Source organism: Phascolarctos cinereus, unplaced genomic scaffold, assembly GCF_003287225.1.
Source record: "Phascolarctos cinereus isolate Bilbo 61053 unplaced genomic scaffold, phaCin_HiC Scaffold_7;HRSCAF=346, whole genome shotgun sequence".
Classification (NCBI taxonomy): domain Eukaryota; kingdom Metazoa; phylum Chordata; class Mammalia; order Diprotodontia; family Phascolarctidae; genus Phascolarctos; species Phascolarctos cinereus.
In genome coordinates this window covers 28783899-28808362 of record NW_027556180.1, presented here as the reverse complement: position 1 = coordinate 28808362, position 24464 = coordinate 28783899, and the positions used below count along the sequence as shown (strand labels likewise).

At 43.5% G+C, this 24464-nt stretch overlaps 1 protein-coding gene across 3 annotated transcripts in view; it reads left to right on the top strand.

The window, feature by feature from the left end:
* The window catches only part of GOLIM4 (golgi integral membrane protein 4), a 96460-nt gene that overhangs the window by 59498 nt on the left and 12498 nt on the right, over positions 1–24464 (top strand). For 2 of the 3 annotated variants that reach the window (XM_020980171.2, XM_020980166.2), the window contains exons 2-10: positions 2134–2208; positions 4166–4215; positions 6073–6126; positions 7588–7738; positions 10028–10110; positions 12822–12905; positions 16413–16574; positions 19454–19801; positions 23560–23801. In XM_020980171.2, coding sequence (XP_020835830.1) covers positions 2134–2208; positions 4166–4215; positions 6073–6126; positions 7588–7738; positions 10028–10110; positions 12822–12905; positions 16413–16574; positions 19454–19801; positions 23560–23801 — 1249 coding nt within the window. The remainder of the gene's footprint in view (positions 1–2133; positions 2209–4165; positions 4216–6072; positions 6127–7587; positions 7739–10027; positions 10111–12821; positions 12906–16412; positions 16575–19453; positions 19802–23559; positions 23802–24464) is intronic. The other variant, XM_020980177.2, reaches the window with a different exon arrangement.

Sequence of the window (24464 nt, the reverse complement as noted above, 5' to 3'; positions counted from 1 at the left end):
TTTAGACAGTCGTCATCATGGAAATCTCCCCCCCCCCATTCACCTCTGAGCTGTACCTCTACCTCTGATGGGTCATTGTAACAGGAAAATGAATATCTAGCATCAGGCCAGGAATAATGCCTTTTGGTCCGCGTTTAGTCCCTTTAAACATGCATCTTTTCAAAGTGAGGGAATGGTGCTGGCTTAGCGGCGGTATGACCCAAGTTGTGCTTAATTATCCCTAAATCTCTCAGGGTCTGGGAATCTGTGCACATAGTTTGGAGAATAAAACTGTCATTTAGACCCTAAATGACAGTAAGGTTGGTGGAGCCTCATCGTCCCTAAGAGTGAGCATGGTCTTACTGGTTTCCTTATGCCCATCTCTGACATCAAAGTAACAGTTGAATTACCCATGATTTTCATAGGAGATTTTGTCTAGCCTCTTTGCCAGTCTGCCTTTCCTCTGGTCAGTCCTGAATGCCTCAGCAAAAATTGCTCTATTGAAGCAATGACTGCTTGCTTGTTTTTTAAAACATCTTAATTCTTTGTGAAATTGACATTCAACAAACAAGTATTTTAGCATAGCGAGAACAAGAAAGAGGATTGAATCAGAAGCTAGACTTCTCTTATTTATTGTTTGTTCTTAAGAAATATATATATATATATATATATACATATATATATAATATATATATATATACATACATATATATATATAATATATCACATTTAACATAGAATGTGTCAAAACTGGTTTATTTGTGCCTGCTTTTATACTTTTGTGTTCTGTGCATTAAAAATGTCATTTGAGACTTTTTTTGATGGCAAATCTATTATCACTCTCTAATTTATGTCCTAAAAACAAAACAACCGAAAGAAAATTTCACTTGTAGCAAATATATATGGTCCATCAAGATAGGTCAACACAGCAGCCACATCTGAAGATACATATCTCCTTCTCCATCTCTGGTCTGCCAAAAAGTGGGAGGTGTCTTTGAAGTCAGAGTTATCATCTACTTGGATCAGAGTTCTGAGGTCTTTCACAGTGGTTCCCCTTCATAGTATTGTTACAGTAACCATGTCAGTTGCTCTCCTGGGTCTTCTCATCCCCATTTACATCAGTTCATTTAAGTCTTTCCAGGTGTTAGGATTCATCACATTGATCATTTCTCACACTGTAACCGTATTCCCTTATATCTATATGTCACAGTTTTTCAACTATTCTCCATTTGATGGGCACCTATTTTGTTTATACGTTTTATTGTTGTGATGACTAACACCACACTACATTCTGTGTGTGTGTGTGTGTGTGTGTTGTGTGTGTGTGTGTGTGTGTGTGGATGAGGGTCCTTTCCTTCTGTCCTTGACCTTTTTGGGGATTGATGGCTACCAGTAGTTTTGTTGGATCAAAGGGCAGAAACAATCTAGTGACCTGTTTTCCAGAGTGGTTGAACCAGTTCACAATTCCAGCCACAAGCAGTGCCCCAGGGTGCCTGTCTGTCCACAACTGCTCTAAAGATTTCTGCTTTCCCCTTTTGTCTGTTGGTTCATTATTCCAGCAAATCAGTTACTCTTCAGAATTCCCCAGTGTCTCCCCAATGGCTTAGTCGTTGGGTTCATAATCCTACAGCTCTTCTTCTTTAATTAGGTTCAGTGAAAATGTATTAAGCAGAGTAAATGCAGAGTATACACTGTGCTTTTATGTACATTTCTAGACTATCAGTCTGGCCCATTCTACCTCATGAGTCCATATGTTTGGCTCCCATTTTCCCATGTCTTAATTGTTCCTATCTTGGAAAAGGATGGACCTAAGGGGATGATCTAATATAACCCCACCATTTTTCAGACGAGGAAACTGGGGCCCAGTCACTTGGCCCAGGTCAAATGAGTAGGAAATAAAAGAGCTCAGATTTGAACCAAGGCCCTCTGGGCCAAGATTGCCGCAGAATGAACATCAACGTATGGGAGCACAGCAAGTAGAAAACTTAGTAGGTAATGGTTCTTTACCCAGCTGAAGACTAATAGGTTGACTATAGTAGGAACATCTTTCATCGTATATGCAAGATCCTGTTCCCTTTCCCAGTCCATCCCTGTTTCTAGAAATTATACCGCATTGGTTTGAGAATGGACTATTCTTTTTTTCTTTCTTTGCAGTTGTATATGAACACAGATCAAGACTAGAAAAATCTTTACAGAAGGAAAGACTTGAACACAAGAAAGCGAAAGAAGGTAAAAACATTTTTCATTTGGCTCTCATATTTTTATTGCTCAGTATTCTAATGTCTGCTATGTTGGTTTTCCATTTGTTTTGGAGTGACGGATCTGAAATTGAGCCAAGGGCAGTGTCAGAAAGTGGACCTACTATGTTCATTGTTACACCAAGAATTGAAGACATCAGAATTAGAATGTGTGTGTGTGTGTGTGTGCATATACACACACACACACACATATATGTATAAAACACCTATGAGTTTCTCGTCCAATGCTTAGTCCCTTCAGCTAGACTTACTTCTCAAATAGGTTTTGCTCTGTCAGGGAGTGATGATGTTGCAGCCAGGGGATTATTGGCTGGGTCCTTGGGTCATCTAGTTCATCACTAGATCTGTGCTCAAACACTTTCCACCTTGGTGGATCTGGCCATAATTTTACTTGATCTCTATGAGTCATTGGACCTGTGGATATAAAGGTCACTCATGGTCACTAAGCAAGTTGAGGAGGCAACATTATGTAGAGAGAGCCCTGGATTTAGAGTCAGAGACATGGGTTCAGAAGGTGCTCAGACACACTTAGTAGCTGTGTTACCTTGGGAGAGTCATTCAACTGCCTTGAGCCTCAGTTTACTTATCTGTGAAAGGAGGGGGAGTTGACCTTGATGACCTCCAAGATCCCTTCCATCTCTAAGTCAATGATTCTATGACTTTCTCTAAATGTGTTTTTGGTATTCTGTATGTTTCTTTATATATCCTTTCTTGACAGGAAATATCTATAATGGACCAGAATTGACATATCATGTTTAGCACAAGTAATAAATTTCTGCTTTTGCTAGGGTGTCTTCCAAAGCATGTGCAGTCCGATGAATGCCCTTTGATTGGCATATGTCCTTTGTTGAATCTGATCATTATTGTTTAAATGCACGTAAAAATTCTGGTATGAGAAGAAATGTGTGTTGACATAATTGACATTTTTTATTTTTATTTTTTTGCTTTTTGGTGAGGAGATCAGGGGTAAGTAACTTGCCCAGGGCCACACAGTTAGTAAGTGACAAGTGTCTGAGGCCGGGTTTGAACTCAGGTCCTCCTGACTCCAGGGCTGGTGCTCTATCCACGGCACCACCTAGCTGTACCAATTGACTTTTTTTTTAATGAAAACTTTTCGGAAAGCACAGCTCCTTTGGGACTTTTGCAATTTCAGGCACCTTGCATTTCCCATTTTCTTAAGGTCATCCTCCAATTCAAGGTCACGACAGTCCTTCCTGTACTTTGGGAACCTGGAAGGGTAGATGACAAATGTCATTAGTTGGATTATCTTATTAAAACCTTGAGGTTGTCTTCTGAATAATAACAACAACAACAACAGTAACACTTGTATAGTTTACAAGGTGTTTAAAAAATATCGCTTTATCCTTAACAACCATGGGAGGTGGGTATTTTTATTAACTTCATTTTAAGTATGAAGTTTAAAGTGTGTGCTCATGTTTTGAGGAGAAACAGTCTACTAGCTTTCTTGTTTGCAGATTCTGAATGATTTTATGGAGCCATCTAGTGGACAATAAAGCTTAAGAACCGTTAAAGCTCTTTGGATGGCATGATTTGAACTAGTCTGCTCTTCCCATCTTGAATGGTTTTGTGGTGCCATCTAGTGGCTGGTGATAAATCATCCCTTGTTTCATTTTCTCTAATAGAATGAAAGCTAATCTGAGAGAAAATTCACTTTTTATAGAGTGTTTTTTTTGTTGTTGTTGTTGGTTTGTTTTATTCAGATTTTAAGGTCAACAAAAAAGAAAAAAATAGTTCTCTTCTATTTAGTAACAAAATTTGCTAGACAGAACAGCCATAAGGAAGTGATTTTTTTTTTTAATTTAGAACACGGACCTCATGAGATGAGCATTTTTCCATTTAGACTGGCATCGTAAAACATCCTAGGATTCACTGTCTCTCCATGTGTCTCTTTTCTTTTTATTTCCCAGATTTTCTGGTTTATAAATTAGAAGCACAAGAAACACTAAATAAAGGAAGGGTAAGTTTTTCAATGTGTGTGCCCACGTGTGGTTGATTAACCAGAATGTTTGTTACTAAGCCATTTGTACAGGAAAAGCCAAAAACTTTATTTTAATTCAATCACACAAAGATACGTCCAGTGCCTCCGTATGAAACACTCCGGGGGTAACAGAAACAAAATGAATAAAGTACAAAATGGATGGTTTGTGTCCTCCAGAAGCTTATATTCAACGTTTCCTCGGACAAAAAACTTGCTCTGAATCTAAGAAAATAAATCCAATAAATGAACACTAACAATAATAAAAGCTTCATTTGCTACTTGAGTTGGAAGGCAATGAGTAGCTAGTGGTTTCGGTGAATTATAGCCACAGCAAAGTCACCTCCAAGACTACCAGGCTCTCTGTTGTTATTCACTGGCCAAGTCTCAAACATTCTAAGGAGACGAAATATTTCCCTGGCTGTGATTAAGGATGGATAATTCTCTACAGGAAGAGCTCATGCCTTTCCTGGGTGGAGGAATTTGTGGTGTGGGGACTTATCACTCTGGGCAGCTAAGAGACTTGTCCATGGTCACACAGGTATTAAGAGGCAGATTGGAACTCAGGTCTTCTTGACTCCGATGAAATGTGTAATTTAGCTGCTTTGTTTAGCTATGAAAGGCTAGGCTAGAGTCAGCTTTAAAGAGAGAGGAAGAAAACAGGATAAAAGGAATAGATTCTGGCAATTGATATTTTTATGCAGGCTAGTCACAGATGCTGAGTCTTACACATATGAGATCCTTCTAGGCTGGAGATCAACCTCCCTGTTCTTTGTGCTTCCTTTGATTCCACAAAAATGTGAATTTTCTGGGACATTGTTAAAGACAGGCCATCCCTAAAACATGTCAGGTTGTTTCCTTATATGAAAACCTCTGTGTATTCATTACAAGAGGGAAACTAAATGTGTGAATCCTCCTAGTCCTGTGGCTGTGAAATTGTTATCCTCAGACTCTGGGTATGTGAATATAGAAGCCAGATGTAAGTTGGCTCGGTCACCTACGTCACGTGAAAGTCTTGGCGGTCCTAGGAGTAAGTGAGGCCGAGCTCGTGGGCAGCTCTCTCTTCCCTACACCTGGTCTCGTAGAATGGAATGATTTGGAGTATTACCACCCTCTTCTTATGTCTTGACCCGAGTTTTAAGCATAATTCCTGCCATATGCTTTGTCCATGTAACTTCAGGCGAGGCTGTTAATATCTGTTGTTTGTCAGCTCCTTGAGGTCAGGAACTTTTTGTTTGTTTATCATCTTCATATCCCCCTTGTGCCTAGCACAATGCCTGGCACACAGTAGGTGCCTAATAATTGCTCGTTGGGTCAGCCTGTTGCTGAACTAAGTTTGAATCCTTGCTCTCCTCCTTACTCCCTGTGTCCCCTTGGGAAAGTCTCTTCACTTGTGGGCCTCACTTTGCTCATTTGTGAAATGAAGTGGTGCCTTTGGAAGGCCCTGTTCCTTATATAAAACAGGTCCACGGATGGGACCTTCGCAATCCACGCCTCCAACACCCGCATTTTATAAATGAGGCTCAGAAAGGTGAAAATGCCTGCCAAGGTCACTCACTCAGGTAGTGAGCAGTGGAGGCAATATTTGGAACCAAGTAGTCTGAGGACTTCCAATCCAATACTAACTTTTACTCCAGCTCCAGTTTTTTCATCACTTAAATATGACAGCCATACCTGACCCTTTCAGCCTTACTGCTAGCGTGATATAAAGAGACTCTCTGTTCTAGTTCTGAATTCAGTTTAGAAGCAAAATCATTCTCTTAACAGCTCGAGGCTGAGTTTCACATGAGTCAGATCTGGTGTCTTTGCATTGACTTTTTTTCTTCTCCAATTTTACAGCAAGATTCCAACAGCAGATACAGTGCGTTGAATGTACAACATCAGATGTTGAAAGTGAGTATTAGGTAAAATATGGCCCTTAAAAAAGGCCCCTCTTGGTGAGCGAAGGAACGAATTAATTGCCACTTAAGATGATTCGTAATGCTGGTCCATGGAGTGATTAAGGGAAGGTTGGAGAAGATCAGTGGATGTGAATCTATGGCAGATAAACTAGGGACATGGTTGGAAATGATGCACGCTCATCAGGGCCCTCTCCATCATCGCTTAGCTAAACTCTGCGTGTTTAGCTTATTTTATCTTTCCTCGTAATTCAGGCATCGAGTCCCCTCATCCTTCTCATTGCCATCCTTGGCATCATTTCAGGTTTTTTTTGGTTTTTTTTCTTTATTTCTCCCCATACTAGGCTGGTTGTGTGCCTCCTCTGGACAAAAGTGTCATCAGTTTAGCAGAGAGTGCATAGGTCTGCTAAAATGAACCTCAGGGTACACAGACATTTACTGTGCCACCAGAGGCATACAGTTTGTACTCAGAGATTCCCTTTCTTTAGTCCTTTAGCAAAATCCATTCATTTACGTCAGGAGAGGATTTTTTTTTTCTCCAACCAGTAGAAGTGACCTTTTTCCCACCAAAGAACATTCTTAGTGACCCACAAATCATGAATTGCAGCTACTAGATTTGTGTCTCCTCTTCACCTGAATGATGAGCATTGGAGGGGATGTACAAAAAGCGCTTTGTTGAAGCTGAAACCTTGTCTGCTTCCTGAGGGTATATCAGGTGGATTAGGTCGCAGCCTTCTTTCATGGAGGATTGCTGAACGTAATGGGATTAATATCAGCTGAGAGCATGGGACAGTAAATAACAGGACTGGCACCAAAGGCTCTCTTAGACATGTGGGACATATCAGTGTTTCCAGTGAAAGGGAAGCCCAAGGCAAGCATCCTTGACATTTATTTGGGGTGCCAGGCAAAACAGAAGACTGGGGAGGAGAATTTGAGAATGGAATTAGAAAGGAAGTGGAGGTGGTATGGTACATGGAGGGAGCCTGAGAGCACAGAGGCTTCATTTTATGTATGTGTGTGTGTGTATACACACACACACATATGTATGTATGTATGTATGTGTGTGCATATGCATATGTATGTGTATATACATACATATATATATGTATACATATATATATTATTGACAGTTATCTGGGACCCCATGCGTCTCAGTGGTTTTTCCCTTTTTCCAGTCACCCCTTTTGAACTTCAGAGATTTAGCAAAAAGGATTGTTGGGTGTCCCTTGGCCTTAATTCCAACCCATTTGTCTGCTTCAGAAATGTGTAGGGGAAAGTGGGCAGAAGGAGAGAACCTTGTACATGACTGTGCTCCCCAGGCTTGGATTTGGGGAGGTGTTTGTTATGCTCTCCTGCTATGAGCTAGAACTAGGGGAGTAGAGGACTCGTCCTCAGAGCCCTCTTCCCTGTTCTTCGCACGCCGCATTTGGTAATGGTTCCATTTTGGTCTTTGCAGAGTCAGCATGAGGAGCTGAAGAAGCAGCACAGTGACCTAGAGGAGGAACATCGAAAGCAGGGCGATGACTTCAGCCGGACCTTTAGTGACCACAAGCAGAGATACCTCCAGCTTCAGCAAGAGAAGGAGCAGGAGCTGTCCAAGCTAAAGGGTATTTGAAAGTGGAGGAAGAAAAATGCTTCGTTCTTGGCCCTTTAATAACAGTAATAATAGGAACTAGCATGTATACAGTGCTTTACATGCGTATGTCATTTGAGCTTCACAACAGCCCTGTGAAGTAGGTGCTGTTATTCTCATACCCATTTTACAGATGGGGCTGAGTGTTTTGCTGGAGGGTTACAGAGCTGGTGTCAGAAGCAGGATTAGAACTGAGGTCGGTCACCTCTTCTGTGACGCCCTCTCCCCACAACATGTACGGTCCTGAAAGTTGTTCTGTCCCTCTTCATGTCTTTCTTTTGGCCCTAGCATTTCCTCCCATGTATATCTCCTGCTCTTCCTCTTCGTCCTCCTCCCCCTCCTCCCCCTCCTCCTCTTCTTCCTCCTATCTGATTGGCTCTAGGGTTTTACCAGTGTTGGAGTGTCTGGTGAAGAGCCTCTGACGACACAGATGTAGCCATGTTGTACAGCTTAGTGTCTTCTGGGCAGCCTGGCACAGTGGAGAGGGCAGGGCAGTGGAAGCTAGCGCCCCTGGCTTCCCATCTCGTCTGTGCTGCTCCCTCCCTGCCGGGAGGACTCAGATAAGTCAGCTGGCCATTTGGTCTCAGTTCCCCCATCTGTAAACTGAGGGGCTGGACTTGATGACTTTTGGGGTCCCTCCAGGTGCCACATCTGTGACCTTTAGGACACTGAGGGGTAAGGGATGTGCTCATGGTCCCACAGCCAGTATCCTGTGTAAGAGATGGGGGTTTAACCCTGATTGTCCTAACCACAAGGTCACCTCTGTCTAATCCAGCATGATCCTCCCTTGTTTACACTTCTTTACATATTCCCTTTCCCTCTGGCTTTCCTTGTGACTCTGCTTTTTCATTTTTTTTGTTTGTATTGAAGTATCCCTACTACCTAGTTTAGGGCCTAGCACAGTGTGTGTGTGTGTGTGTGTGTGTGTGTGTGTGTGTGTGCACACGTGCACACACATACATATATGTACATACACATACGTGCATCAGCATGTGTTTGTTGTGCGTGTGTATATACATGCATGTATATGTGTGTATGTGTATATGTACATGTGTATGTGTGTGTGTATGTATGTATTTCATTGAATCAAGGGACCTTTTTGTTTATGGCAGCCAGGTTATTTCCTGTGATTTGCCTTCTGGACCTGTCTCTTATTAGATTAGATTGTTGGTGGCCAAGTTCCTATTCCACCTCTCTTCTTGACCTGGTCTTTATCTGTTTCTAAATTCTGTCTTGGTCAAATGTATGTTCAGGGAAGTTATGAAAAGAGAGTTTTACATCAGAAGGGGAGATACAGGTGTGTGAGGAGAATTCCCTGGGGAATCAGTAAGGAGGAAAAACTTGACCTTGCTGCCTGGATAACAGTTAAAAAGGCTGCCCTCTGTCTGTAAAGGTAGAGATGGAGGATCTGATTTAACGAGGGGCAAAGGCAGCATGGGAGTGTAGTTGATAGGAGAGCTGGTCTGGGTTCAGATCCTGCTTCTGATACATCCCTGGCCAAGGCACTTCACTCATCAGTTCTCCAGGCAGCTGTCTCCCAGTGTAAGTTGAGGAGCAGGGTTCCGTCTGCATGGGTAGACAGAATTTCTTCACTGGCTGTCCTCTCTACCTGTGAAATTGCAGGTTAAGTTTAAAAAAAAAATCAGAGTTTGAATAGATTGATGTATATTGAACTGCGTTATTTGCCAAAAAAAAAATGAAAAGGGAAGAAGGCATGAAAATTACTTAAATAATCTGCTCAGAATCAGAATATCTTATATTTTGGAGGGATCTGGAAGGCCATGTGATCAGCCCAGAAATGGACAATAACCTTTATTTCTGCCTCTCACATGAAACTTGTGTTTTGAGGCCAATGAGAATAGATGTAAATGACTGTGAGAGATGGTGGCCCTGTCCTTGGGGGAAAAAAAATGACTGCTTCCTTCAATCTAGAGATCATGTATTTTAGACCTCCAGGCACCCCTCCTTACAGGTGTACCTGTTAATGAAAATGCATCTCCTCGAGCTGAACTGCTTGTCTGTCGGGTATCTCATTTGTAAGGATTTGTTCCATAAAACCAGATTGGTTTGGGTGACCAGCTGGATCGATGCCAGTGTTGTCTTTATGTGGAGAGCAGCACTCCTACGTCCCTGTGGGTGAACTGGAGTGTAATAGTTCTGTAAGGAAACCAGATCGTGAAACAAAATGTCAGGATTTTGTGCTATGTGAGGATGTTATAATAATTTCATGACATTATTCACTGGTGTTTTTTCTCTAAAATAGAAACAGTTTACAATTTGCGAGAAGAGAATAGACAGCTAAGAAAAGCACACCAAGACATGCAGACGCAGCTTCAAGATGTGAAGGTAAGGTCAGTCAAGCCTCAGGTCTCTGGTCCCTGAAGCATCTGCCCCCCCCCCCCGGCCTTTGTAGTAACCCAAGGATCCTCCAGAAGAGGGAAGCCCCTGACGTCATGCCACAGGATGATGGGTTGAAGGAACTGAGGATGTCTTGCCTGCCTTAGGGGATGTGACAGCTTGAAGGACCACCATGGAGAGGAAGAATCCCAGGGTTAGAATGCTCTCTGTCCAACCCCTCAGATGAGGATGAGGAAGGAGCAACCCAGGGGAGTGACGTCCTTGCCTGGTTCTTACGTTGGTCATGGGGGTCAGAAGCAGGGTTTAATCCCTGGTCCTTGGCACCGGGGCCAGAGCCTTCGTCTACTGCCAGTCATTCTGCGTGAGCCCCAGAGGCCAAACGTAGGCACAGTGGTAGAAGTGACAAAGAAGCACATTTAAGTTTGAAAGTTTAAAATTTAAAGACAAAGCTCTTCCTACCACTTTGTGTCCTCGTAGATTTAGGGTTGGAAGGGACCGTAGGGGCTATCAAGGCTGGACCTTTCATTTTCCAGATGCAGACACTGGGCTTGGAGGGGCTAAAGGATTTGCCCCAGGTCACAAGGATGGCCAGTGACCAGGGTGGGAATGGCCTGGTCTTTCTGACTGCAACCCTGTCCCCTACACACTGTGGAGTATCCCAAGTGGAATGAGCTGACTTGGGAAGTCATGGGCTGCCCTCCCCCAAAGGTCTTTGAGCAAAGGCTGGAGGACCATTTGCCCAGGATGTTATAATTGGACCTCTTTTTCGGCTGTGGCTTTGGCTTGGTGATGGGGGGTGGGACAGGAGAGGGAGGGAAGATACGGTAATGAAATCCCTTTTGGCTCTGAGACCTGGGATATACGAAGGCTGGGGGCTGAGCTTTGCCATTGGGTGAGGTCAGTGAAACCAAGCCCAGCTGATTCTTTGGCCACTACTCTAGGGTTTCACCATTGCTTTCTTATTGCTTGAGAGCCCTGGGGAGCTTCTCGTGCTAAGTGGTCGCTTCTGGTTATACAGAAGAAGGATGTGGTAAGAAGGAAATTCAACATCAGGATCAGTGAACATTTTTTTTTTTGCGAGACAATTAGGGTTAAATGACTTGCCCAAAGTCACACAGCTGATAAGTGTTATGTGTCTGAAATCAGATTTGAACTCAGGTCCTCCTGACTCCAGGCCAGTGCTCTCTCTGCTGCGCTGCCTGGCTGCCCTCAGCGTGAACATTCTTGAAATGATGTGGTGACGTTGTTGGATTCAAATCAGTCCTTCTGGTGGGAGAAAGGAAAGAATTGTTCAAGCCTCATGCCCAAGCATCATTCATAGGCTAACAATGGTTGGGTTTCTTTGAAGGGGGTTTAGGACCACTTTGTATAGTACTTTGTGCCTAAAAATTGTTGAGATCTCTGCTGAGCACCACACAGTCAAGGCAGCAGTCATCGATTAAACACCTACTGTGTGCCAGGCACAGTGCTGAGTGCTGGGCATACAAAGATAGGCAAAAGACAGTTGCAGTTCTTCAAGAGCTCCGTCCAGTGGAGGAAACACCACACCAACAATTATGTGCAAATAGACTGGTGATCGCCAACAGAGAGAAGGCCCAGGCATGAAGGGAGTCTGGCAGTGGCTTCTTGTAGAAGCCGGGGCAGACTAAGTTGCGTTCACATCCTGAGGATGGGGGAAAGCTTGTTGTCCTCCGTGCATGTCCATTTAAGAGGGGAAAAAATGTTCTATTTTGTGCAAGCTTGCCTTGCTTTATATAAAAAATGTGTTTCTGGAAATTTCAGCATCAGTGAAATTTATCAGAATTGAATCTTAGCGTATATGGGTTAGGGAAGTATCACTGGCCAGTGTCGGAAGAAATCTAGGCCACGATGTTACTCTTCTTCAAGTGGAACTTGAAGGTACCTTTGGAACTTCACCTGGAAAATGTCCACATGCACTCGGACACATCGTTTAGGTTTGCCAGTGGTCTTGATGTGGTCCTTTGTTTATGGGATTGCATTGTTTTAGCCACCCAGACACAAGCCAGATTTGTTCATGAAAAGTCACAAGATCTCGATTCAGCGTGGGAAAGAACCTTACAGACCATCTAGTCTGAGGGTCTTAGGCTTTCAGGGGTCACGGAGCCCATCTGGTGAAGCCCACAGACCTCTTCTCAGACTCGGGCTTTTAAAAAATTATCATTCATCATTGAAGGAAATGCTGGATTTTGGTTAGAGGTTGGTGAAAGGAAGGGTGTTTTTCTTTTTCCCATCCCAGTTCATTGACCCCTCATAAATCCATCCATCCATCCATCCATCTTCCCATAAGCCCTGGGTTAAGAAGCCTTGATCTATTTTGTAGATAAGATAAGGCAGCCTAGTAAATGATGGATCTGATATTTGAACCCAGACACTCAAATTCCACATTCAGCAGGTGTTCCCAGATGGTTTCTATTGTGATTTTTGATTTCGCATTCTGTAGTCTTACTGCTTGTGTTCAAAACTAAGTCTTAAAACAAGAGTATAGGCCAGTGTAGATTGAACTAGAGAGATTGTTTTTTTCACTTGGGAATTTTTTTGGGGGTAGGGTGGAGAGGTGGGGGGGCTGGAAAGTCAGTTTGCAGAGTTGAATACAATGTTCAGTCCCGTCACTATCAGCTGGAGAAACATGTGCTTTGAGATCTTACAGCTCAACGTGTAAAAATTCTTTCTTTATGTAGCAACAGCATAAGAATTTACTCACCGAGCATGAGCACCTAGTAGTGACTTTGGAAGACCACAAGAGCGCGCTAGCGGCTGCGCAGGTTAGGAGGGTGGCAGCCTCTATGGATGGGTTCTTTTCAAAGGCGGCTTCCCTTTCTGAAATCCTGTATGCATGTAGTCTTTTGCAGTGACTCTCCAGTGAGTCGCAGCTTGGGCCAGCTCAAGGCTGTCCTGATCCTGGAGAATGATGCATGCTTTAAAGGTTTCTAGCTCTCTTCTCTACCCTGCTCCCTCTCTCTCCCCACAGAAGGAATGAAGCTAACCCTGAGGGTGCTGTGGCTATGACTGAATCTGTAGTGAGGATGAGCAGGCTAAACCCATGCCTTGTCTGCATGGGCCAAGACATGGAATTTTCATTAGCTTACCTTTTGAGGTCTGTTACGTTCTAGAGACCTGGGAAATTGCCTACTTTTGAGGGACATTGTTTCTTTTTTCCCCCTACTGTGGAAATGGCTCATAGTCATTAATACTCATACTGATATGTTATTAGATTCAAGGCTTGTACGTTGTTCTGATGTAGTAAATCTATTAACTTTGAAAGCGAGAGCCGAGAGCCGCAGAGACCTCTTCGCTATGAGAAACAAGCTCAAAGTGGTGCCGTTCAGGATTTGAGCAGGGTACTACAGTGAGGGGTGGACCACCACTTCTAGAGAGTCAAGAATTAGAACCATACCTGGATAGAGTGGTTATGTCTGGAGCTCCCCACTTAGCTCAAAAAAGAAGCAGAACATTAGGGGGGAGGGGAGCATCAGCTGAGCTCCTCTGGGAAGGAGGGCGCCGACTAAAGGGGAAGGGGATAGGAATAGCCTTTTAATAAGGAGATGGTGATTGAGTGGGGAGTCTTCCTTTTGCTTTTCGTGCACTTCTTTCAGAAGGTAGATAGGACAAGGAAGAAGCAGGTGTGCTGGAGGGAGCCCCTCAGAAGATAACTGCTGCATGAAGGGTATCTCCTACCCTTCACCCTCGTTCCAGAAGTTATCTGGGTGTGCTGATTTTTTAAAAATTTAAATTAGGTTGACTTTAAGAAAAGGGCTTCTTGTATAGGGAAATCATACAAAGGAGAGTGGGGAATGGGAGGGAGAGGGGCATGCATCATCCAGGCCAATGATGGGGCCTGGTGTAAAACTAAGGCCCACTAAGTCCTGATCCTGTCTTCTCTCTTCTTTATCACTGTACTTCCCTCTTCTTTATCACTGTACTTCCCTCTAACGGAAGGTCCTCATTAAAATCTTGCCTACACATCCTATCACTTTTGCCTTTTCACATCCTTACCCCAAAACTTTTATTTCTTTCAGTTCAATTCAGTATTTGATAAACACCTACTGTGTTGCAGATACCGTACTAAATGCTGAGTATACAGAGACAAAAATGAAATAGTCCCTGCCCTCAAAGTCTATTGGGGTTATAGAAATTCAACACGTAGTAATGATGGGGGCAGGGAGGGGGGTGGAATAGGGAGGTGGTGCAAAGAGCTAACCACTAGGGGAATTAGGAGTGTTCTTGGGGAACCTTATCCCAGCCTCCAGTGGCTTTGGAGAGGCAGAGGCAAGGAAAGAAAACATTTCAGGCATGGGTGACACCCTGAGCCAAGGCAAATAGGCCGGATATGGGAATGTTATCGGAGTAACAAGGATCCTGGGGGTTGGGGTGGGCAGGAATAATGTGCAATCAGCTTGGTTGGTCAACAAGCATTTATTAAGCACTTACTGTGTGCCAGGCAGAAAGGCAAAACCAGTCCCTGCCCTCAGGGCGCTTATGTTCTGACAGGAGGTACAGTGCTGTTATGTGCATATGAAACATGCAGAGTAGATAGGTGATCTGAAAGGAGAAGGTATGAATAGTCTACAGACATAGGTTAGAGTCTGTTTGTGAGTGCCTTTAAATGTCAAGAGTATAGTTTGTATTTTATCCTAAAGGAAATAAGAACTCCAGAAACCTTATAAGAAGGAGAGTGTCATGGTCAGACCTGAGCTTTGAGAAGATTGTTTGGGCCCCTGGGTAGAAGCTGTATTGGTGTGGTGAGAGATTGGGGGAAGAGAGACTTAGGGGAAGCCGATTGCTTTAGTCCAGGGATGAGGCAGTAGGCCTGAAATGGGAGAAAAGGCAGTAGACATTGTGGAGGCAAAGTTGACGGAATTGGACAACCGATTGGACATGAAGAGCAAAGCTTACAAAACTGAGAGACTGGAAGGTTGGCCTATTGTTTGACAGAAATTTGAAAGTCAGGATACAGTGTGTGTCGGGAGGGGACAGTCATGAATTGTCTTGGACATGATGAGTTTGAAATGCTGACACAGCATTCAGGTGGGGGTGTCCAGCAGGCGGCTGGTAATGGGGGCCAGAGCTCAGGAGAGAGACCAGGGCTGGCTTGGTAGATTTGAGGAGTCATTGAAATAGAGTGATAGAATAATTAAAGTCATGGCAGGGAAGCATAGAAAAGAAGAGGGGTGGAATGTGGATGGTGTTCTAGTTTAAGAAAGTGAGAAGAGGCAGTTGGGCAGATAGGGAGAGAACCAGGAGAAAGAAGTGTCACATAAACCCAGGAGAGGATTTCTAGGAGAATGTAGCCTGAGGAAACTCTTTGCATTTAGCAATGAAGAGATGATGAATTACCTCAGAGTGGCTTAATTCGGAAGCCAGAATGCAAGGGGCTGAGCAGTGAGTGGGATGTGAAGAAAGTGGAAGCAGTGAGTGTAGACAGCTTTTTCTAGGAGTCTGGCTGTAAAAGGGAAAAGGAGGGGGAGTCACTTGAGGGCATGTTAAGGTCAAGAAGAGCAGAGGTTCTGGCCTAGTTTGCAGACAGCAGGGTAGGAGCCAGTGGTTAAAGAGGGGTTGAAGTTTAAAAGAGAGGAGATGATGCAAAGGGCATCCTCCAAGAATAGTTGGAAGGAAGGGAACTAATTAGGGCACACGTATAATTGAGAGTCACTCAGAAACAGTAAAAGAATTAGTGAGCCCAGTGAGAGAAAAGCAGAGAAAGCTTTCAGGGTCCTGGGGCCAAAATTCATTGTCTCCTTTTGCCTGTGTTCACAGCTGTGTCTCATGACTTTTCCACCTCCTTTCAGCACAAGTTGACTTGATGTCACAAAATGTATTCACGTTTTAAAATACTTGATTGCTTTCAGTTGAGGAAAAGACCGTAATGGGTAATGGAAATGGATCAGCATTTGGCTAAGCATATTTTCAGTAGATTGTTATGTAGTAGTGTAAGAATTATACAGCTGGCTCATTTATAAAAGTGGCATTTATTAGAAAGTAGAGGAAATAATAAGAATTCTGACTCCTTTTGTATGTAGCTTGGGAAATTAACATCTGTCTTCAATAATTTTTCCATGTTTTCCTTAGAGCTCTAATTTCTAATTTGCATGTACTCTATAATGGTGAAGCATGTCAAAATAAGACTGTCTAATGCATGGAAATCATCTGCATATTTTGCTAAACTGGAGTCTAGTTGTGCTATGTATGTGATGCCAAGAACTCATATTCATAGTAAGCTGCCTGTGAATGACATGTTTTTCCTCCTCTCAAATTCTACAATTTGCATCCAGACCCAAGTGGCTGAATATAAACAGCTGAAGGATACGCTTAATAAGATTCCGAGCTTCCGAAAGCCCGATAGGGTGGAAGAACAAAATGTCATCCAGGCAGCACCTTCCCGCCAAGGCGCTTTCATTGCCAAAGAGAGGAAAATCACTGAGGAGCCAAAGGAGGTAATAACATGAGCCCTTCCAAAATTCTCTCTTTTCAATTACCAAACTTTTATTATCTCTCTCTTATATCCTCTCCTTTCTCCCTCCCCCCATTAAAAAAAGAAGAAAAACCTAACCCTTGTAACACATAATCATAATGAAATAAAACAAGTTCCCACATTGATCATATCCAAAACTGTATGTGTCGTTCTGCATCTCGTGTCTGAGCCCTGTGTCAGGAGGTAAGTAACAGCCTTCATCACTCTCCTATCCTGCTTGGTCATGCACTGGTCTTAATTCTTAACAGTGTTGTTGGTTTTTGTATAAATTGTTCTCCCCAACAGAGAATGCTTAATGTGGGGATTTTTGTTCGAACTCTGGCCAGTCAAGTTGCCATCCAAGTGAGTTGATCAGTCTTGCCAAGTTTGCCCATTATCTCCAATCCAACAAGCATTTATTATGTGCCCTAGAATGTTCAAAGACTGGGGCTGCAAAGGCAAAATACAAGAATGCTCTCTCAGAATCTTCAGTCTTTATCCATTGAATTTACCTCTGTTCCTCTCAATTTGTGTGGCTGAGAACCCTTGCCATGATTAAACGTTACTGACAGTGTAATTAAATGGTGCACAAGAACAATCCAGGTGGTCTTTGAACTGATCCTCCATGTCTATACTTTTATTTCTTGGGATGCATTTATTTATGGTAGCCATTACTGATGTCTGTCCTTTTGACTTTAACAGTCTTGTTTGGGTGGTTATGTATCAACCAGTCAAGAATATTCATTAAGGACTAATCTGAATAAAATTAAAATTAATTAATTAATCCTGTAATGATGGAGTGGACAGCGTGCTAGGCCTGGAGTCAGGTTTGAGTCCTGCCTTGGACACTTAGTAGCTTTGTGACCCTGGGGCAAGTTACTGTCTCTGCCTCCCATTTGCTTCCTGTAAAATGAGAGGATTTGCCTTCATGGCCTCTGAGTTACCTTTCACTCTGATCTATGATCCCATGATATTATATGCAGCCACTGTGCTAGTTTCAAGGGATAAAAAACAAAAATGAAACCCTAGTTGCCTTCAAGGAGTCTCCATTATATCAGAATGAGTGAGCTGGGGTTGTCTATAGCCTGCCCCCAAAGGGCAAGATTGGCCTCAGAGCTCAGTCTGTGTTCTGGATAATCGATTCCCTTGGGAATACACCTTTCTGTGCACTAGCAGTAAACACAGAGTTGTCTTCTAGCAGAATAGCTCACTTCATCCCAATTGTTCCTGTCTGGGCCTCTCTGTCTTTCTGTCATCTCCCCCCCCCCCCCCCCCCGCGCTTGTTTAAGGTGTCCCAGTTCAGTAAATAGAGACAAAGCAGGTGTCAGGAGGCTGGCCCGCTTGCCATTTAACCTGAGTTCCTTAACCACCCCGTTCTGTAGAGTAGAGATAGTGTTATCTGTTCAGACCCACTTCACAGGATTTTCTGAAGATAAATGAGATATTTGGGAAAGCCCTCAGGGCTCAGAGAAAGAAAAGACTCCATCCATCCAGGGTATTCTGGTGTCAGAGCTAGACCAGGTGTGAAGAGGACCAAAAACCTGTATCTTCTACAAGTTTGTCTCGCTCCCTTCTTCTTGGGAAACTATCAAAATGCCTCCCTCACACATTTGTCTGCTTTCACAAATGTGATTAAATCTTGTTCATTTAAAACTCAGTAGATTCAAGAGAAAATTGGCTTTAAATTGGAGGAGTTGAAATTCCCTTTAATAACCAGAGAGCAAAGCACATGATCAAGCTGTTCCCACATGGGAAAGGATGTGCAAAGTCTGATAACTTGGCAGGAGGGGAGGGTGTGATGGGGAAAGTGATGAGAAATTTTTTAGTTCGTTTTTTTTTTCTCTTTTTTTCCTCCCTTTTGATAAAGGATCTCAGTTTCACTTCTGTCTGCTTCAAATGAAACCATTCCTGAAGGAATGGAACCATGGGGACCACATTTCCACTTCAAATTCCACATTTCCTAAACTTTTTCAGATTGAAAGTATGCATTATTCTGGAAAATCTCTAGCTAATTGGCAATAGCTAACAAATGCTACAGACAGAAGGACGCTGTGCTTTGAAATCACTGACATTGAATTGATATTTCAGTGTTTTCATGTATTATTTTTATTAGCCACTATTTTTAAGCAGCTGGGGTGGTCTGATTTCATACTTGAAATCATTGCTAATACTGTTATTTCTTGAAGTCAAAGCATTAGATGAGAATCAGTTTATTTTCCATTTCATTTTTATTATTTTCTTTAACATGGATTATTTGAGAATCAAAATGGATTGAATAAAAAAGACAGAAAAGGACTTCTCAGTTTTCAAAGGTGGCTGTTTTGTTTTTATTTGAAGAGGAAGAGAGTGAAGAAATAGTTGCTTTGCAAAATAAAGTAGGAGTCGCCATATTATGTAGGGCATTTGGACGTTATCTATCACCTGTTTCTGTCATCAGTTTCATGTGGTTTTCTGAAGGTGGCATTTTATCTACAAAGCATCACCGTTTTGCATATGAGGATGTTAACCAGGATTACGGGCTGATAGATTTAGAGCTGGAAGAGATCGTTAAATGTAAGGTCTTCATTTTACAGATCAAAAACAACAACCCTAAACGAATGTCTGAGGCCTGAGAATGTTGAGTGATTTGTCTAAGGTACACCGTTAGTAAGTAGCAGTAGACGGAGTTGAGCACTGGCGTGCCATAGTCTACGAGCCACGTTCCGACTTCCTTGAAGTTTCATGGTAGGACCATGGGACAGATGTCTTGTCTGTCTCCAGGAACGCCTCTCCATTTGATGGGGTAACCATGAAGACGGTGGTGTTTGCCATAGTATGTCCCTATGAAATCAGCATGGTTTTCTCACATCCTCTTTGGCCTAGGGTCCCCACAGTAACGAAAAATGGCAGGACCAGGAGCAGGCCGTTGGGAAGAGGACAGCAGAGACCAAATCCTTGCATCCCACCCCAAGAGAGGTGGAGTTCCACGCTGGAGACACACCAAGCCAGCGAGAGGAGGAGGAGCCCAGGAGAAGAGAGGAGGAGGCGGGGCAGGTGGAAGAGGAGAGCAAGAGGGAGCTCGAGGAGGAGGCGATGGAGCAGGTGGGGCAGGCTGAGCACCTGGTGGAAGAGCAGGATCAGGCTGCCGAAGAGCAGGAGCAGGCGTGGAAGGAGCCGCAGGAGCAGAGAGAAGAGGAAACCAACTCGCTGACAGAGCATGCTCATCCAGAGGTAGGGGCCTCCCTGTTCTCGGCCGTCTGGGGAGAGGCAATGTGGGGAGCGGTGGGAGCCAAGAAACCCGGGTCCAGGGCCAGCTTCTGCCGCATCCTGGCTGTGGGACCCCAGCCAAGTCATTTCCCACTCTGGGTAGCGCTTTCTCTTGCAGTTTTGCATTGATGTTGGGCTGTTCTATAGAAATCTGCCCACAGAGAAGGAGGGAGCTGGAGTAAGTTGCCCTGAAAGCGTTGGATGTATTCGGAAGCTTAGTTTTATGTTTAAAGACTCAGAAATAATCCCCCTTGCCAGTAAATACTTTTCAGTGTTGGTGCTGTGTGTCATGTTGTCCTGCTTAAGGCAGTTCATCGAATCGTGTTTAGAGCTGAAGGTGACCCGAGGTGACTCTTATTTTACAGATGGGGGAACTGAGGTTAAATGACTTGCCCAGGATCACACAACTAATAAGCATCCGAAGGCAGACTCCCAGTCCAGCACTCTATCTACTGTGCCACCTAGCTGCATTGGGGTGTTAGTAACAAATATAGAATGGATGATATTTAGCATGTGGGGAGGAGGCGGGTGCTGTTGGTAGGTGGGAGGTGTTTTTATGCCTCTCTTACCGTCATGGGATTTAGGGATGGTGGTGGGTCTTCATTTGGTCAGTTGTTTCCCAGCTCTTTGTGACCCCATGGATCATAGCACGCCAGGTTCTTCTAGCCCAGCATCTCCCAAACTCAATCTAAATTCATGTTCGTTGTTTCCATGACACTTTCTATCCACCCCATCCTCTGCCATACCCATCTCCTTTTGCCTTCAATCTTTCCCAACATCAGAGTCTTTTCCAATGTGTAGAAGTAGGAAGGAACTCAGATATTAACTAGCCTCATTCTAAAGATTTGGAAACTGAGGCTCAAAGCCACAGTAGCTTCTGGCTTCTGAACAAGCATGTGTAAGCACCAGCTCCATGCCAGGCACGACAGGGCTCAGGGCTCAGGGCTCCATTCTGGGGCCAGCCGTTGCCTTTAGCTGGCCAGGGTCACCAACATGTGCCTAGACAGGCAGATACATTGGGAGGGAAGCATTGACAGCTGGGGGGATCCCCGAAGGCTTCATGAATGGGGTGCTGCAGGTGGAGCTCCCTAAGGGAGGAGGTATGGAAGGAGTGCATCCCAGCCATGGAAGACAGTCAGTGCAAAGGCAAGAATCAGTCCACTTTGCATTAAACATGTAAATCTACCCTTTTATCCCTTCGAGGGAACATGGCAAAGGCTACTTGCATTTTATGGATGAGGAAATTAAATCTCTCTGTGCCTTAGTGATATACTCAAGCAATTAAATAGTACCTAGATCTTCTTAGCCACTTAATTCTCCTCTGGTTGCTCCAGCATTCACAAGCTATCAATGCCCTGCCTCTTGTTAGGAAGTTAGTCTGCATATACTCATACAGTACTGTGATATAGCTTGGTTCCCCCCCTCCCCACCCCACCACCAACAACAAAAATCACCATTTAAAATGTGGTAGAACTTTTCTTTTCTCTCAGTAACATTTGCTGTCTGTTTATCTGTCTGTCTGTCTGTCTGTCTGTCTATCTATCTATCTGTCTGTCTGTGTATCTATGTATTTATCTGTCTATCTATCTGTCTGTCTGTCTATCTGTCTGTCTGTCTGTCTGTCTATCTATCTATGTATTTATCTGTCTATCTATCTATCTGTCTGTCTGTCTGTCTGTCTGTCTATCTATCTATCTATCTGTCTGTCTGTCTATCTATCTATGTATCTAGCTAGCTAGCTAGCTGTGAGCTGGTGCTGCTGTTTTGCTTTGCCACCACCAGGTGGGGAGCCCTGGCATCCAGCTTGAATCAAGAGATGCAACCTACATGGGCATTTGCCCAAGACCCATGGGTGGCAGCTTATTGATACCTCCAATTTCAGTTTACAGGATTAAATGGTTCACTAGTTTCTTTAATAAAAAATATAACTATGAAAACAACTGAACTTAAATGGTGGCTGTTCAGTTTTTAAAAGGTGCTATTTTATAAGAACTTTTAAGTTAACCTTTCTCACCACCCCTTAATGATTACCAGTCCCCTGTTCTCACTTACAGACTTATCTATCACAGTGGTGTGCAAACCATTCTGGGCCTTGTGTGCAATTCAGACACGTTAAGTTAGCACGCAGACCACAGCTGATAACCAAGCTAAATAGAGCCAAAATATGGCTCAGGGGAGAGGGATTCTAGACCTTTGTAACCTTAGCATTGAAAATCACTGTCTGTCCTTTCTCATCTGTAACACGGGTATGTCTAAGACTTGATTCTTCCTCACAAGAATGCTCATCTGGATTGAGGGGTTAAGCCCCTTGGAGCCCCTTCCCTCTGCTGCTATTTGTGGCATTAATTTGGGAAAGAGAACCCTTCTTAAAAAATAAAAAAGTTCACAGATGTCCTCACATAAATGTAATTGAACTCTGAGGACCCATTGTTTGAGAGATTAAATGCTCACAAAAAGCTGCTATGAATGACTTCAATAAAACTTTTTAGTGGATTTCTATTATGTTCATGAAAATAGATTCTATATATACATGAAAAATAGTGATACCCATGTATGTGACATACTTGCATTTACCAAAGTGATATTTGTTTAGTTGTAGATTTGTAAGCCCCTGGAAATAACTCCATATCCCTCTGGGGTTCATGACCCACAGTGTGGGCCTGTAAGCCCCCTAGCTTTGGAGGATCTTGGCTGTGGCTGTCTTCCTTCAAAGAGTACTTCAGGAGTAATTTCTTAGGATTTTTCATCGTTCTGCCATTTCAGGTCTTCCTCCTCTTGCCTCTGCTGAGAGACATGAGAAATGGCTTTAAAGTGGTGTGCTATGATGATTCTTCTGTGTGTTGTTTTCTCTAAATAGAAGAAGGTAATTTCTCCATCCCTATTTTTTTTAAAAAAAAGAAGATTGCCTTTCTTTCTCTCTCCCCTCCTTCTAAGGCATAACTGCTAGTTGACTTTTTTTTAGCGGGTTATGCCCTAATTTTTACAGCCAGTAATAGAGTTAACTAGCATCCCCTAGTACACAGCCGCCTTGAGGCGCAACAATAGCTTCAGCTCACAAACTTTTTATTTTTTTTTTCTTTTTAATGAGATTTTAAACTCCACACATCCTTTTGAAGTAAATGGAACTGCCATTAAAAATTGTCAAGTGGAAAAGTTCGAGCCAAATTCTGAAAATAAGACTCAGTTGACAGATGAGAATAATTTTGCCCAAGAATAGTTCTGGAGACAGAACTCTTCTCCATCATGATCTTAGTTTAACATGTAAAATTCCTCTATTTCCTTACGTATCAAATGGCTATTGATAACGCCAGCCTTGACTTTCCCTGCCCACACAGAGTTGCTCTGAGGATTGAATCAAATGCAGGCATGCCTTACCAAATATCATTCAGCATTTCTGAAATAATTTAAAAAATTGCCAGTCAATCAGGGTCAGTTAGGAACTATGTTTATGTAGAAGCATTATGCAGTATGAAGTCATCTGAAATCCATCTGAGTTTCTAACGCTAGCTTGACTTGTCACCGTCTTGATTGGCTGATTGCCATCTTGGTCTTTCGCCTGGGTATTAGGAGTTTATAAATAATGAATTAATGGTGTTTTCGTGAAACTGCCGGGGCTGTCTTATTGGGGGTTACACCTGCCATAGAGAGTAAGACAGAAAAGTACCAAGAATCACATTAACATCAAGGGGCCTCACATCCAGATAACCTTGTGTCTTTTGTAGGCGCGTCCTTCAGAAAAGGCTGTGACGAAGGCCAAATCGGCTTACGAGGAGCAGCTAGAACAGCAGCGGCTGGCGGCCAGGCGGGCCGAAGAGGCCCAGCAGCTCAGAGAACGGCAGGAGGCTTTGCATAAGCAGAGGCTGCAGGAGCACTTGCTGAGGCAGCAGCGACTTCAAGACAGAGAACTGGCCTTGCAGCGGCAGGCTGCGCACGAGGACGAGCAGCGCCGTCAAAAGCGCCTGCGGTGGGTGTTCCTGGGCGGGGAGCAGGGAGGGATGCGGTGGAGCGTCAGTGTGTGCCTCCTGCCCATCCAGTCAGGAGACTGGGGATGCTTAGCATGTGGTGGAGGTAGAAGCAATGGATTTAAAAACGAAATGCCAGCTTCCTAAATCTTTTTTCACCAGTACATCGTTTTACCTTTTTATTTTTAAAAGAAAGCACTTAGGATGGCATAGAGGAGGAGATGGGCTTGGAGTCAGTAACCCCTGAGTTCAGATCGCACTGTGGTCATTTCATGTCTCTGTGCCTCAGGGCAGCACCTGAGGAATCGGCTCCTGTGACCTAGGTGGGTTATAATCCACATTCGTGCAGGAAGATCTCACACTGGGTTCTCCACATGCTGATGAAATCCCCGTTCCTTTGCATGTTTTTAAACGAGGGAGCCGTAGACAGACAAAAATGCCTCCATCTTGATGGTCTCCATCAGAGCCATGTTTAAATGTTTCTACTCTTTTTTTCTTTTTACATTGCTGTTATTTCCCAGTATCCCGCTATGGCCACCAATAGAACCCTCCTTTGTAGCAAAGTACAAAACCAATGGATGCATGGACCATAACTGATGGTTCATGCCTCAATGTATGCTTGCAATTTACCCCCAACCCTGAGAAAGAAGCAGTTCTGCTTCCTT